At 36.8% G+C, this 16,013-nt stretch overlaps 1 protein-coding gene across 16 annotated transcripts in view; it reads left to right on the top strand.

Annotated features, from left to right (window-relative positions):
* NAV3 (neuron navigator 3) overlaps positions 1-13,294 on the top strand; it is a 1,137,481-nt gene extending 1,124,187 nt beyond the window's left edge. For 8 of the 16 annotated variants that reach the window (XM_057557691.1, XM_057557689.1, XM_057557694.1 and 5 more), the window contains 4 exons: positions 36-232; positions 1,173-1,291; positions 5,739-5,942; positions 10,487-13,292. In XM_057557691.1, the coding sequence (XP_057413674.1) occupies positions 36-232; positions 1,173-1,291; positions 5,739-5,942; positions 10,487-10,606 (640 nt within the window). In that variant the 3' untranslated portion in view covers positions 10,607-13,292. Of the gene's footprint in view, positions 1-35; positions 233-1,172; positions 1,292-5,738; positions 5,943-10,486 lie in introns of all 16 variants that reach the window. The other 8 variants (XM_057557697.1, XM_057557687.1, XM_057557685.1 and 5 more) reach the window with 2 other exon arrangements.
* Positions 13,295-16,013: the final 2,719 nt, after the last annotated feature.

Here is a 16,013-nt window from a genome sequence, read left to right as displayed (position 1 = left end):
TCTGAGTTTGTTTTTTTTTTTCTCTCTTTTTGTAGGTGGGTGCTGTGTGCAAACCACACAGAACCAGTGAAAGGCTTTTTAGGCAGATATCTTCGAAGGAAACTGATAGAGATGGAAATTGAAAGGAACATACGCAATAATGACCTAGTCAAAATTATAGATTGGATTCCTAAGACATGGCATCATCTCAACAGTTTTTTGGAAACACACAGTTCTTCTGATGTTACCATTGGTGAGTTCCAAAATTGCAATATGCCATTTTCCAGGAACTACGTGTACGTGGTAAAGATGGCCAGATTGGAGGGCAGAAAATAACAAGAGAAGCTAATGTTTTTCAAGCTTCCAAAGATTTAAGTTTTCATTTTTTTTTCCTTCTGAAAGCTTGCCTTCTTCCAAGCTTTGTATAAATATTTCTAATTAGATTCATTTTGTCTGACTATTATGGTTTACTAAGATTTTACTGACATCAAATAAGTTTAATAGAGACAAATATCTAAAAATCAGATAACCATTTGAAATAAATTGTATCTGTTTAGAGTACCTTTTTTATACTAAAAACAAATATTAGTTTATGGCTCATATCAAATATAGTTGTGAGAGAAGATTTTAGTTAGAGGTAATTTAAGTGTTTTACATTTTTCATGAAGACAAAATTGTTTGAATTATTTGTCTTGGGTTGGCATAAAGATGTTTGTTTTTGTATTGCTTCTTAAATTGCACGAAAAAAATGTCCCTTTCCCATTGTGGTGGATCATAAAGACATACTCACTAAAGACACAGTGTAAATTAGAAAGAACAATTCTGTATTTGTGATCAGAAGACCAAGGCAGAGACCCACTTCTGCAAATAATGACATATTTTATATTTGACAATTCATTCCAGCATTGTTTTGTCATTTGTAAAATGGGGCAGATTGACTGGATTATGACCTTTCAGGTTTCTCCTAATGCTAAAATGTTATGTTTTAGATTAAGGTTTTAGTGTAAAAAGAAAGGAGGGTCCTGGAGATTGGGTCTTCAGTGAAACACACTTTAATAATAATCAAACTGGCCAAGATTATAATTTTCTAAGAATCCTATAAGAAACATTCCCCCCAAATGGTGTCTAAATATGGGTTTAGATTGCTACATATAATGGTTCTTAAAAATGTTTTGTTATTTGTTTCTTCTCAGGTCCTCGACTTTTCCTTCCTTGCCCCATGGATGTAGAAGGTTCTAGAGTATGGTTCATGGATCTCTGGAACTATTCTTTGGTACCTTATATTCTGGAGGCAGTGAGAGAAGGTCTGCAGGTATAGTACTCAATTTTCTTTACTGTTTTAAAAAACTAAGTGAAAAAAAATCGTCCTTTAAAAGCAAAAATAATTCATTTCTCTGAGTATTTGTGCAGAAAAATAAAGGCATGAACTATATAAATATAGTGGTAAAGTTTGAAAGAACAAATAGTATACACTACTTTTTTTCTGTTCTGAGAATAAATATGTAGGAGAAAGAGAAAGCACAGTTATTCTAACAAGTATACACCGAAGGCCAAATTTATTGCCATAGGTGTTTACAGACCTGCTGGGTTTTTTTAAAATATTTATTTATTTATTTATTGGCTGCACTGGGTCTTAGTTGCAGCACCTGGGATTTTCGTTGCGGCACATGGGCTCTTTGTTGCAGTGCGCAGGCTTCTCTCTAGTTGTGGCATGCAGGGTTATTAGTTGCGGCGCAAGGACTCTCTAGTTGTGGCACATGGACTTAGTTGCCCTGCAGCATGTGGGATCTTAGTTCCCTGACCAGGGATCGAACCAGTGTCCCCTGCATTGTAAGATGGATTCTTAACCACTGGACCACCAGGGAAGTCCCCAGACCTGTTCTTATTAGATAGCTAGTTAACTGCACAGTTCTACATCTTATAAGAAAGGCATGTTTTTATGGACCTTGATCATTTATTCTCTTCTTATATAATCTGCAACAAGTAGTTTTTGCTTATAGTTTCCTTGCTTTAGGATATTTCTTTGTTTGAAGCCCTTTAACGTCACATGTAAGATCCTTTACTGTTTATGAGAGTGCTCTAAATCTAAGGCATTTGACTTTTTAAAATCATGGCAGGTTGGTTTAAGAGCACCCCTGCTGTTCCTGTCATCTACCTTGCATCGTGAGGCCCTGCAACCACCCCTTCTATTTACTCTTCTCTAAGAAGTCAAAATATATCACTAATAAGAAAACCCTTTTTCTTCAATAAAATATATCATCCCTTTTCCATCAGTCTTGATTTTTTCCTTATATTGAAGTTGAAATTTCATGAAATTGTAGAATTATAAAACTTATGTGTGAGTATTTTAAGATTGATATTGTATAATTACCAAACTTGTGGCAGAAAAATCCAGTCATCTTTACAATAACTTAGCTAAGGTTTCGGCAGTTTTTTGCTTAGGCATCTCTATTTCTGGTTATCACAACTGCTGCTAGAATTAAGATATACTTCATGCTTTTCACATTTTGTCATCTGCAATACTGTGTTAAGTCTTTATTTTACTGTCTAAAAAACCTGGTTTTCTATTTTACTTCATTTCGCTTCCTTTTACCATCATACTTTCCTCACCTAGTAGAATGGCATGGCAGTGATTTAGAACTATCATATTATGAGGATGATCTGAACATTCAGAGGTAATGATCCTAGAGAACGCTATCAATTGGTTCTAATCCATATTTAAATAACTCAATTTCATATTTTTAAGGGTATAAACCAAACTAGCCCCAGAAAGTGTCTCCAACAAAATTAAAGACTGTACCAAAGGTTTTTATTTTTCAAGTATAACATAGCACATGTCAGAATTCCTCTAAAACTATTATGCTATGTCAGATGTGAGTTGGGTCTCTTGATTTCAACCATTTTTACCAAAAAAAAAAATATATATATATATACATATATATACTTATGAAAATGTATTTAAAATATTCACAGTCATAATTTTAAAATAAATATTTAAATGAATTATTTGTTCTCTATATACTATTTCAATATTAATAAACTATGATCCAAATCTTTATATATGAAATTCTCCTTATTTCCTATTCATTTGCTAATACCTAGAAAGAATTAGAAGCGTTTTAAAAACTCAAAAACAATAATACCTAAAAATCCTTAGATCTCATTGTTTTAAGTACAAAGTATTTTTAATATTTAAATCAATATTATTTATAAAACACTGTCCTGAGAATTATCATACTATAAAGCTTCCATTTAAACAAAGGCATAATCACTAAGGTAATACCAGTTACCCAAACTGAGAGATACTTCAAAAAAATTTTTTGAGGAGGGATAAAAAGATCTCAGGTTTTTTGCTGTGGTTCTGGATGTTTAGTAGTAGGTTAGTGTGAAAGCTGGTTCAACCATGATGTAGGGAGTAGCTGGGGGTTGGTGGGGGTGGTGGTGGCAGGAGGCAGGAGGAATTCAGCACTTGGAGAGAAAAAGGAAAACCCTTTGGTGAGTAGAGAGTTCTCATTTCTACCGAAGGATATGCTGGAACAGAAGTCTGTTGGCAGATGATGTTCTTGGGATGGTCCATATTTGACTTCTGGAGGAACAGGAGAAAAAGGAATCACACGTCATGAACCATTTCCTTGGATCTCCTGGCAACAAAGAACCATGAATTGGAACAAGAGGTGGAAAAACAAAGCATGGTTGCAAAGATGAAAATCTGAGTTGAGAGGAATAGAAAAATCTCTCTTCAAATTAAGACTGATGCTTTGATGGGGAACCGTATGGGGAATACTCTTTACCAGATGTTCTAGTTGAAAAAAGCACTGGTGATGCACTGGATTCCAATTTTTATTCTGATGATTCTATCTTTCTTGAAACGTCAACAATCAGATTATCTCCTTCTGAATGTTTAAATTTCATTTCTTTCAATTCATCTTCTATAGCATCTATTTTACTCTGAAATATAGAATTGAGCCTGTTTAGCTTTTTATTGGTCACCCCCAATTTTGCTGTCCTTGATGATTCTTTAAAAGGCTGGCATCTATTGATTCTACTAGACTTTCATATTTTTTTGGTAGCATTTCCTTTCCAAGAATTATACGCTTTCCTTCAATTAGTTTAAGTTGTATAGCAAGCTATGTTTTACATCCTCTATAAAGTAGATTTTTAACTGAGAGAAATTTTCTGCTCTAAAAGAAGAGAACTATTTAAAAAAAAAAAAAAAAGAAAACTAACCATTGCCACCCCTACCATCATCCCCTAAAGAAATACACAGCTATCAAGACCTGAACTTTTTTTTTTCTTAAGGCAAGCTGCCACAACGTTATACAACTTCTCCAGGAGAAACTCGAAAGACAGTTCGAAGGCAGCCATGGGCTTTCATGGCTCAGTGTCCGCCATTTTGCTTTTGTCTCACTGAACCGCAAGAAGCCACATAGAACACTTCACACTGTGTTCTGTGCCATCCAGGACCAAGATGTGTATACACCTAGTAACCAGGATTGCTCTCAGTGGAGTAGGAGAGTCCATTAAAGAACTAGCGTACCCATGTTACTGTCCTCTTAATTTTAACTTTTCTTTCTGTGCCCCTGTTGCTTATACTTTTTTTTTTTTTTTTTTTTTTACCAAGCCCCATCAACCTCTTTCTCCTCAGTGTGCCCTTCCCAGTTTGGTTTTGGCTTTGCTTTCAGCTTAAAAATTCGTTAACATCGCTTGGATTCATCTGCCCTCTACTCCACTGCCAGTACTTTAACCAGGCTTTATAATCTCTTTCTATTAACTTTCTCCCTCCATATGAGTTCTGACAAATCTTTCATTTCCCATGATTTTCCTCTTTTACTAGTGGCCTTATAAAAAAATATCTACAAAGAGTTTTAATAGGAAGCAGTGAGATTATAGAGGAAGTTAATCTGAGGGAAATGGTTGTCGGAGAAAGGATTCTTATTTTCAAGGAAAATTTGAGTAGAATGAAGTAGACAGAGAAAAGAGGTCTCTTTTATTAATCAACTTTCCAAAGTGCACTTCAGTAAAGAAAGCTATTTAGTGTCTAGCTTTTTTATTTCTCCATTACTGGAACTTTCCTTTCTCAATGATGAGCTTTCTTTCAGTTTGTAAAATTACTAACAAAGATAAATGTGGGCAGCCATTTCTTCATGTATTTAAAATAAAGCTCCCTCATGCTCTCCTCCAAATGTTGACAATCTATCCCAAATGTTCAGCTTTATTTTGTCTCTAGCTTTATTTTGTCTAGCCTTCAAGTTTTAAGTGAACTATATAGAGAGATATATGTTTAAAATCTGGAAAATTTTGTATGGACACTTCGTTCCCCTGAGTCCCATAGGAACTCAGTGTGCAAAGGAAACAATCAATTAGTAGTCACCTTTTTTTTTAAATTTTTTTTAAAATTTTATTTATTTATTTATTTATTTATTTATTTATGGCTGTGTTGGGTCTTCGTTTCTGTGCGAGGGCTTTCTCTAGTTGCGGCAAGTGGGTGCCACTCTTCATCGCAGTGCGCGGGCCTCTCACTATTGCAGCCTCTCTTGTTGGGGAGCACAGGCTCCAGACGCGCAGGCTCAGCAATTGTGGCACACGGACCTAGTCGCTCCGCGGCATGTGGGATCTTCCCAGACCAGGGCTCGAACCCGTGTCCCCTGCATTGGCAGGCAGATTCTCAACCACTGCGCCACCAGGGAAGCCCTAGTAGTCACCTTTTGTACTGAATAGAAATGCATTTTATATGTGCTAAATATGTGATCACTTTTTAGATGTATGGGAAACGAGCACCTTGGGAAGATCCCTCAAAGTGGGTGCTTGATACATACCCATGGAGCTCAGCATCTTTGCCTCAGGAGGGCCCAGCATTACTTCAGTTGCGACCAGAAGATGTTGGGTATGAGGGCTGCATATCCACAAAGGAAGCTACAACCTCAAAGCACATTCCACAAACTGACACAGAGGGGGATCCCCTGGTAAGAAGCTTATAGTTTGATTCTTCCTATATAATCTTGACTATAGTGTGCGGTCATTAGTATTTATGCATCAGAGACATTAGTTATCCTAGGTAATATTTGAAACTGTCCTGATATTGGTACTCAGTTTTAAAATTTTTACCTTTGGCCTATTTTCATTGGGCGAAACTCTTAAAATGAAAGACCAAACTCATATGCTTAAAAATAATCAAAAAAACACTGAAACCAGGCTGAACTCTGCAGCCATAATTTTTCTTTTATTATGCAGAAAATTGTGTAAATAAATCAATAAATTTTAAACATTCAGTACTCAATTCATTAGGTATGTAAGAGAAAACTGAATTTTGTTCTAAAATGAAAGAAACCAAAAGAATATAATCTAATGTATGCTTGAAGAACTAAAGAATGTTTTACATGTATCTGACTAAATTTAGAATTAGTCCTCTGTTGGCAACAGTAGAGAAGAATAAACTGACTTGAAATCAAAGGGACGTTATTCTCTGCCTTGCTCAGTTTGCAATCATGGAAGGCTTAATATAAGTCAATAAAACTCCAAAGTATGAATACTCTGAAAATATTAAGTACATGATGTTCTTAGTAAAGTGACTTCTTTTTTGTATGTATTTTTTATTTTTAGAGATGACTTTCCATAGATTGGTATCAAAGGTAATGTGTTTGTTAGCTTACCATTCTCTGACTAAAGGGATCACTGGGAAACCAATACAGAAAGAAGACATGCTGAGATAAAGGTTGTTATGTTACTTAAAACAAACAAAAAAGGAAATGATTAAAATCATAATCTATAACTATACCTAAAGACAGAAAATGACTTGCTGTCTTGTGAAATACCCTTATACCAACAACCCCAACATGTATATATCATCATCATTTCAGCTGATCATTCTGAACATTTTGGGGTTTATATGTGAACCATCTGATAAAGTTTCATGATTTTTTTCCCAACGAAATGCACACACACAGAAGATTTTGCATACTATTTCGAAAAGTTCCATAAAGTCACAGAGATATATACATTGACCTACTTAGAGCCCAGGGTTCTCTTATTTAGGACTTTTGACCTAGGCTATAAACTTCTTAAGGGCCTGGACTTGTATTTTTATAACAAGTATCTGGCCCTTTAGCTCATACGTAGCTAGAAATCAACAGCGGTGGTGGAATTGGTTTGAATTCTGCATAATTGTGAGCAGACACTAAGTAATTCCTGATAGAATGATTAAAATGTAATAGAGTAAAATTAAGCCTTAGAGTACAAATATGGGGTTATTTCCTCTGAATTTTTTTATAAATTCCAGTTCTCCCTTTGCAGATTTTAGTACAGTTCCTGATAAAGGTGAGGTGTTTATAAGGTTTGTTTTCAGGGTTACTCTACAGAGTATGGAACATAAGGGATGTCCTAAATTTTCCCAATTCCCATAGTCCTGGTCAGCTAAACCCATTAATCACTCCTTTCCCTGGCTCAGAATGCTCTTGTCTTCTAGTATGGAAAAGAGATCAGGATCTCCACATTCTGAATGAGAATCTGGGTAAAAAAAATCTCTGATTCCTAACCTGCTGCTCACCTAAGCATCTTAAGGAACAAGGGGTTATGATATCTGACATGTTAAATGACAAAAACCTTATCATCTAAAAGTCTTTGAATTAGGCACATTCTGATAGAGAAGTAAGTATCTCTCTGCGTTTACTGCTCTATATTTTTGTAATTATTGACATAAGGTAAAAACATATTTGCAGTCCAATTAAATCAGAAAAAAATCTACTATTTAATGTCAGTAATATATTTTTGAATCTGAACAAGGATGCAAGTGTTTGGCACATCTCACAGTGTTTAAAAATATAATGTGTATTCATCATCAACAAACTCATTCATTTCATTCATTCAGTAAATATTAGTAAATAATAAGTGTGTACTCAAGGCGAAGACCTGGTGATCAGAAAATAAATAAGATCTCATTTCTGATCTTAAGAAGTTCACAGTCCAGCCGTGGAGAGAGACGTGTATATATATGAATTATAGTAAAATAATGATAGAAGTATATCCTAGATAGATATATCCTAGATAGAGTTGCGAGTCTGTTGAGGAAGTGATTAGGAGAAAGCTCCAGAGGAGGAGAGGCTTGAGCTAGGTCTGGAAAGATGAATAGAAATTCATCATGGGGTTGGGTGGAGAAGACCCAAAATTAAGAAAATAGCACGTGAAACGTGATGGAACACTACAGTAAAAATAATGAGTTTAGGGAGCTGTATACAAATTGTTGGGATTAGAACAAAAGGGACGGGAGGAATTACAGCTACAGAAGTCTGCAACTGTAAAATCATGTGAGGCGTTGTTTATCTTGTAGGAAGTTAAAATTTTGTCACACGGACAATGGGGAGCTACCGAAGGTTTTTGAGCAAGGGACTTATCTCATGAGATTTGCAGTTTATAAAGATCACCTTGATAATAGAATAGAGGGCAGATTAAAGGAGAGAGGATGGAGGCTGGGAGACTAGCAGATGTGTAAATACCAGGGATGATAAGGACCTATGGAGGTGTTACAAATGTAAGACATTATATTTCTGACCCTGGGTATGGGAAAGAAGGAGGGGGGAAGAGAGGAAGGAAGTACTTTTGTAGAGAATAATGATCTATCCGAGTGACTACTGAATGGTATGGAACCTTACCTCCCTCTTGTAATCTCCTTTGAATTGAATGTACAAAGCAACCCTATGAGAAGGCAGAGTAAAGCCTTCATATGTATTTATTATGAATCTGAGATTCTGAACTTATTCTAATAGAACATATTTACTATATGGCAGCATTTTCAAAAATTAAGACTTTAATAATACTGTTATTACACGGTAAAACTTTTACAACAGTCAGCATTCAAGTGATTTTAAACATTTGTGACTGAGATAGAAGCACAACCCTTGAAACCATTTCTGCTCTTGGAAGGTGCTCAAAACACAGTTCTCTTTTACAAATCATCTTCACCCAGATGCTTGAATATACAGCCGGCTACTAATAAGGGAGGGATTGACAAAAGAAAGGAAAAAGGGAATATGAATGTGCGTGAAGTGAAGGTAGGGGTGTGTGTGTGTGTGTGTATGCACTCACACGCACGAGAGAGACAGAGAAACAAAGAAGAGAGGAGAGAGAAACAGTATATTGATGGAGGCATTAAGCTTTTTGACTCACTGGATTTAAGAGGTTATCACCAACTACTTTAATTTCGTATCTTTATGTAGCTAGTTTAATAAATTCAGGGAATTAGACAAAAAATTATTTTGAAAAATATTGTCCTGAAGAATATTAAAATGACTTTAAAATATGCTATAACTGTAGCTTCTTCGTCAGAAAGGCATCCTTGCTGGAATTGGTAATTACCAGTTTGTCATTTTATTTCACAGGTGTTTTTTGAACACACATTTTACGCTGAGCATACAAGCATGCAGAGCCTAACATATGACTAAGGAATCCTTTTTAGATTTCTCCTTTCTTTGGGATCAGATTCCCTATATTTCTAAGTTGGAAAAAAAAAAAACCCAACTTTGATTACATTATGAAATAGCAAAGTTAGCGCGCATTAAACAATACAAAGATTATTACAATTTACAGAAACCCTTGATAAGAAAACAACCCTCCCGAAGACATGTGCCATTTTTTCTGTGCTTTCTAAAACTGTTGAACCATTTATTCATGGTTCACTTTTAAACAGTCTTTCTTTTTCCACCCCTACCAGTGGATCTGCAGATCTATCAAAATCCAAGCAAGGTGGCTGCCTTTTATTTTCTAATACATGGAAATGCTAGCTGTCTTTCTCCCCAGCTGCTTTCATGCCTACGTCCCTTTTATGAGAACAAACATTGCCATTGTCCTATAAGGCTGGGAAACTTGAGACAGCCGCTCTTGTTCCAGAAGGTGGTTTTAGTTTTCAGTGACATAGCCATCATATTTTAGCCAGACATTTCAACAACCACAGAAACTTGACAGTGATTCTTCCCTTCTCCCTCTTCCAACGTTCATGGTCGGCTTCATTTGGTCACCTCTCGAGGTCAGCTCCTAAGCAGCAGATGGGAGGTCTCCCTTCCACTCCCTCCCCACCTCCTCTCCAGGGACCGTGTCCGGGAGCCCGTGCATGCGTCTGCCTGTAGGAACATTCAGGACTTTCAGTTGTCATTCAGTGCTTTCTGCTTCTCGCAGCCAAAAAGCTGAGCAGCTTGGTGTACTCTCCAGCCACGAGCCCAGATGTCCAGCTGTGATACAGTTTCCTTTCCAGTCTCCCTGCTGGAGCTGTATTCATTTACAACTGCAAATAAAAGACTTATCCGGAGGCCCTATTTTGTCGTTATGGTTTGCTGTTGTAGTCATGTTTGGGAGAAACAGTGTAGGAGCCAGGGGCAACCAGTAAAAATCTAAAATTTTTTTCCGTTTCCCTTGGAGGGGATGAGATGGGTCGTCCGTGTGGCTCGGGGCCGTGTGTTTTCTGGGACTGACTTCCTCGATGCATCATCGCCTCCATCGATGTCTCTTTTTCTTCCTTCAGATGAATATGCTAATGAAACTCCAAGAAGCAGCCAATTACTCGGGCACACAAAGCTGCGACAGTGATAGCACCAGCCACCGTGAAGACGTTTTGGATTCGTCTCTTGAATCTACCCTCTAGAGGGTGAACAAAGTTAGGGGAAAAGACTATGCTTTAAAAAAAAAAAAAAAAAAAAAAAAAAAGGTTAAAAAGTAAGGTATTTTCACTAAACCACTGCCAATATGAAAGCGCCCTGACCCAGGGCCGTGGTCTCCAAGGAGGCAGTAGAACTAAGTTTGAACCGCCAAGATGCTAAATTGACACGGAAATGTAACTTGCTTTCCTTTCTAGGCATTTTTATATCCGTGGAGTGATGTAAGGCTCCATTACTCAACTGGAAAGGACCCTAATGACAGGGCAACTGAATAGATTGCACATGGGATTAGCCAAACTGGACTTTCTGTTTTTCCTCTTTAAAAGTTTACAATGCAGACCTTTTTTTTGTTGTTGTTCCTTCCTTTGGTTTCCTCTGAGGGGCTGTTCTCCCCAAGCAGGGTCCATTCTTCTGATCCGTCCAAGCTCCTTTGTGCCACGTGGTGCTGGTCACGGATCCCCAGTAATGTTTGTGTTGTGCGCTCACCCCATTTCCTAAATGAAGAGGCCAGGCCTCCGCAAGCACAAATGGAATTGTGCAACCCCCAGGGAAACACTGCTGTGACAAGCTGGAGAAGTGCCAGTGTCATTCAACTGCCATGATCACAGGATGTGCTCCACCCTCTTTTTAGTGTCTGAGTCGCGGGTTTGAGAAGGTGGTTTTTACCACCGTGGTCTTTTTAAACCACCTGCCCACTCCCTTAAAAAGAGTTTTATACCAATTATTAGTCAACACTGATAAAAGGCTTTTTTAGGGCTTTATTTGTTTGAGCCTTGTCAGTGAAAAGAAGCAACATTTCCTATGGTGCTGTCTCACTGCCTTAAAACCAATTTCTACAACAGTTTAACAGTTGGTTTAAATCCTGAACCATTGGTAATTGCCACTGTCTTTTCATTTACAACACCGGTTAACGCAGTAGCCATCTCTCTCTAGTTTTGTGTTTGTTTTTTGAAGAAATGGATAGGAGAAAGATCAGTATTTTTACCTTGTGAATAGATTGCTTTGCCTCTCCTCCAAAATACTCAAGTCAACCCAGAAACCCTCTTTGACTGTCACTTCAAAGCGAAGCCATGTGGCTAAATTCCATCCAGCTCTAGGGGAAAGAGTTTCAGAAGGCGGGAGATTGTGATTTCTTATCCAGCAGAGCTGGAAGCAGTAGATGCAGCATGAGCACAACGATTCCGCTTTTCTCCCCTATTCTTTTTTTTTTTTTTTTTAATTATTATGAGTTTTGAGCATGTTGTTTTGATGGATATTGTTGTACATGAGAAATTCAGCATTCGAGAACACTGATGCAGTGAAGTCACTGTGGATGAGGAAGCGTTTATACTGTAAAAGGACGTTAGATTTGCACAGTCTACTGGGTAGGTATTGTAAATAATCATTTTTAAAACTTGCACAAATCGAAACAAACACACACACAAAAATTGTATTTTATCCTGTGGATGTTAAGAGATGTTTCACTTGCTGAGATTTCCTGTACATTGCAAATACAGAATGCAAACCCTCAACACTGTTATGATCTGGTGTGTTTGTCCTGTATTTACAGTTGTGATGACCATGCAGGAGCTATCAGTGCTAGAGTGAGCATGCTTCAAAACTGTCCATGAAGCCAGTCCATTTTCGGAAAAGTAACAATGTCTGAAAGTGCATCTGTCGTGGCAGGCTTTCAAGAGAGTGCATGAAAACTGATGGGAGTGATTGGAGGAGTTCCCACCACACACAGGGGACAGGTTTGAAATTTATCAACCCAAGGGCTAGGCCATGGTGTAGGCTTGTCCCATGCACGTGAAAATGTGCTACTTTCAGGGCGTGCAATTGGTGCTACTCTCTGTGACCACCCACGGGTCAGTTGCTGTAGAACAATAACAACACGAGACATCTGTGCAGTTGTCAGAATGTCACTCAGTCTATAGGTCCTCCACGGTGCTATTGCCCTAAGGGAAATCGGAACTGAATTTATGCACATAGAATGGTCACCCTGACTACGAAGCCTCAAACGTGGATCACATCTGTGGTGAAGCATCAATATATGTAGCTGGATGAGTGACTAGTGGCCCTTGTATAATATGTGATCTAAGAAAATTGCTAATCTTTCCCTGCCGTTTTGAGAAACACAGTCCAAACACGATCATAAACAAATTCCTGCAATACATCCCAGTAGGTCCGCCTAGTTTACAACTTAAACTAGTTTGTGAAACATTTGTCTGTATACATTTTATATTTTGTACATTTTTGATGTAACATATCATGTAAATAGAAACAGTGAAATAAATCATCTGAAAAGTTTTGTAGTCTTTGTAAAGCCCCGACAACAAGTACTTGGTGTCAGTGGACATAACTGGGTGATGTATTTTCTATTGGTTGATTGTTCCTCTAGCTTGTAAACCAGCTTGCATATATTTTTTTGCAAATGTGCACCCTGTATCTGTCTAAATTATTACTTTGCCATTAAAGTGGAATTATTTATTGACAACAAGGTGTGGCGTCTATATATGGAGAAAATTGAATAATTATGCACCGTAAGTATCAAGCTTTAAAATGTTGCTTGTACTATTAATATGCCATAAATAGGGATGTATGTGAATTTTTATTTTTCATTTCTTGTAGAAAGGACCTCATAGCTTTTAAGTAAGGAAATAAATTGAAGGCACTAGGTATATCTTTTTAAATGAAAAGTATTTATTCAGTGAATATTTTTAGAAAAGTCTGACTAGTCTACCTAAATGGTTATAAAATAAGCATTCATATAAAATAAAATGTTGATATTCACTTAATTATTTGTTTTTATTCCATTAACTCTTTTTTTTAAGCTTTTAGCTCTAAAGATGCTTTTAACATAAAATATTTTTTCTGGTGGTGCTTTATTTTTAATAGAGATTATAAAAAGAAACGGAACCCCGTTTAAAATGAGAATTTTTTCAAAGCACCTCAGTCTCCAACCCCAGTAATTGGAATGTTCATTTGGGTACTCTAAGTAGGGTTTTAATTCTAAAAACAGGAAAATTAGAACAGTTATTGAGCAAAAAAATATATATATATATATTTGTTAAAATGGGTCTAGTGTCCATAATGGATTAAAATTTAGGAGACTGGGAAATTTCCACAATTCATCTTACCCAGATAAACACTGAATTAATTCAAAACTGGAACATAATTCTGACACATGCAACATCAGGCTGCATAAGTGTGAATCCCAACACTGTCATTCTTCTCTGTGTGACCTTGGCCAATTTACTCACCCTCTTTATGCCTAGTTTCCTCACCTATCAAATGATGATCAGAATAATACCCATTTCTCAACAGATTACTGTGTTGTTCAGGGGTCAACAGTATTTTAAAAAACATTTTTAAGAGTGCATCTTTTAACCAAGTTTTCTCATTTATAACATGGTGGTAGTAATAGTACCTACCTCATAGGGCTGTTGGTAGCAGTGAGTTTAGATCTGTAAAGCACTTAAAACAACCCCTGGCACTCAGGAAACTGAATAAATGCCAGCTGCTGTATTAGCACTGCCATTATAATAAATTAATAATGTCAGTAGTGTAACAAATACTCTCAAGATTCAATTTGCAAATGTATTCATGGTAATATTAAAGTCTTATGAAAAGTAAGTCTTTCATCCAGTTTCCTAATCTGTAAAATGGGATAGTTATAGTATCTACTCATAAGATTGATTTGAAGAGGAAATGTTTTATTGTTTTATTTTAGATATTTTCAATTTTTTTATTTTTACTTTTTAATTTTGTTAGAATATAGTTGAGTTACAATGTTGTGTTAGTTTCATGTATACAGCAAAGTGATTCTGTTATACATATATTCATTCTTCTTCAGATTCTTTACCCATATAAGTTATTACAGAATACTGAATAGAGTTCCCTGTGCTTTACAGTAGGTCCTTGTTGGTTATCTATTTTATATATAATAGTGTGAGTATGTTAATCCCAAGCCCCTAATTTATCCCTCCCCCCACCCCACATTTCCCCTTTGGTAACCATAAGTTTGTTTTGAAATCTGTGAGTCTGTTTCTGTTTTGTAAATAAGTTCACTTATATCTTTTTAAATTAGATTCCACATATGAGTGATATCATATGATATTTGTCTTTCTCTGACTTACTTCACTTAATATGATAATCTCTAGATCTATCCATGTTGCTGCAAATGGCATTATTTCATTCTTTGTTATGGCTGAGTAATATTCCATTTTATATATGTACCACATCTTCTTTATCCATTCCACTGTCAGTGGACATTTAGGTTGCTTCCATGTCTTGGCTATTGTAAACAGTGCTGCAATGAATGTTGGGGAGCATGATGGGTTTTCTCCAGATGTATACCCAGGAGTGGGATTGCTGGATCATATGGTAGTTCTATTTTTAGTTTTTTTTTTTTTTTTTTTTTTTAAGGATTTTCTTATTTATTTATTTATTTATTTATTTATTTATTTTTTTGGCTGTGTTGGGTCTTCGGTTCGTGCGAGGGCTTTCTCCAGTTGCGGCAAGCGGGGGCCACTCTTCATCGCGGTGCGGGGACCGCTCTTCATCGCGGTGCGCGGGCCTTTCTCTATCGCGGCCCCTCCCGTCGCGGGGCACAGGCTCCAGACGCGCAGGCTCAGCAATTGTGGCTCACGGGCCCAGCTGCTCCGTGGCATGTGGGATCTTCCCAGCCCAGGGCTCGAACCCGTGTCCCCCGCATTAGCAGGCAGACTCTCAACCACTGCGCCACCAGGGAAGCCCCTATTTTTAGTTTTTAAGGAACTTCTACTGTCCTCCATAGTGATTGTACCAATCTACATTCCCACCGGCAGTGTACATTTATTGTGTGTAGACTTTTTGATGATGGCTATTCTGACTGGTGTGAAGTGATACCACATTGTACTTTTGATTTGCATTTCTCTGATAATTAGTGATGTTGATCATCTTTTCATGTGGTTTTTAGGAAGATGGAATGTTTTAAAATACAAGAAGCACTCAGAAAAGTCTGTCACATCTTAAGTGCTATATGTTGGCTATTATTATTACTCAACAAATGTTTATATTATATACCTAGTATGTGCCAAGCAACTTTCTTAGGCATCAGAATCATTGAGACTCAGGCCACAAACCTAAGTGACTTACACTTAGTACAATTGGGTCTCTGCTTCTTATTTTGATGAGTACCTAAGCTCTCCACTAGAGAGTGACCAATGAGAAATCCAATGAATAGTAGCTAAAAGATATTCAGACACTGGTAGAATCAACAATACCAGTGGATTATGTTTAAATTTGGAGAAATTCAAATACCTTTATTTCAGACTTTTGGACTTTAATGTTAAAAAAAAAATCACAGTATTTTTATAAGAAATACGCCACCTTAAAAATTGTCTAAATCTATGTCTTTGATCAGTTAAGACG

The sequence above is a fragment of the Balaenoptera acutorostrata genome, chromosome 11 (genome assembly GCF_949987535.1).
Source record: "Balaenoptera acutorostrata chromosome 11, mBalAcu1.1, whole genome shotgun sequence".
Lineage (NCBI taxonomy): Eukaryota > Metazoa > Chordata > Mammalia > Artiodactyla > Balaenopteridae > Balaenoptera > Balaenoptera acutorostrata.
This window is presented reverse-complemented; position numbering and strand designations above follow the sequence as displayed.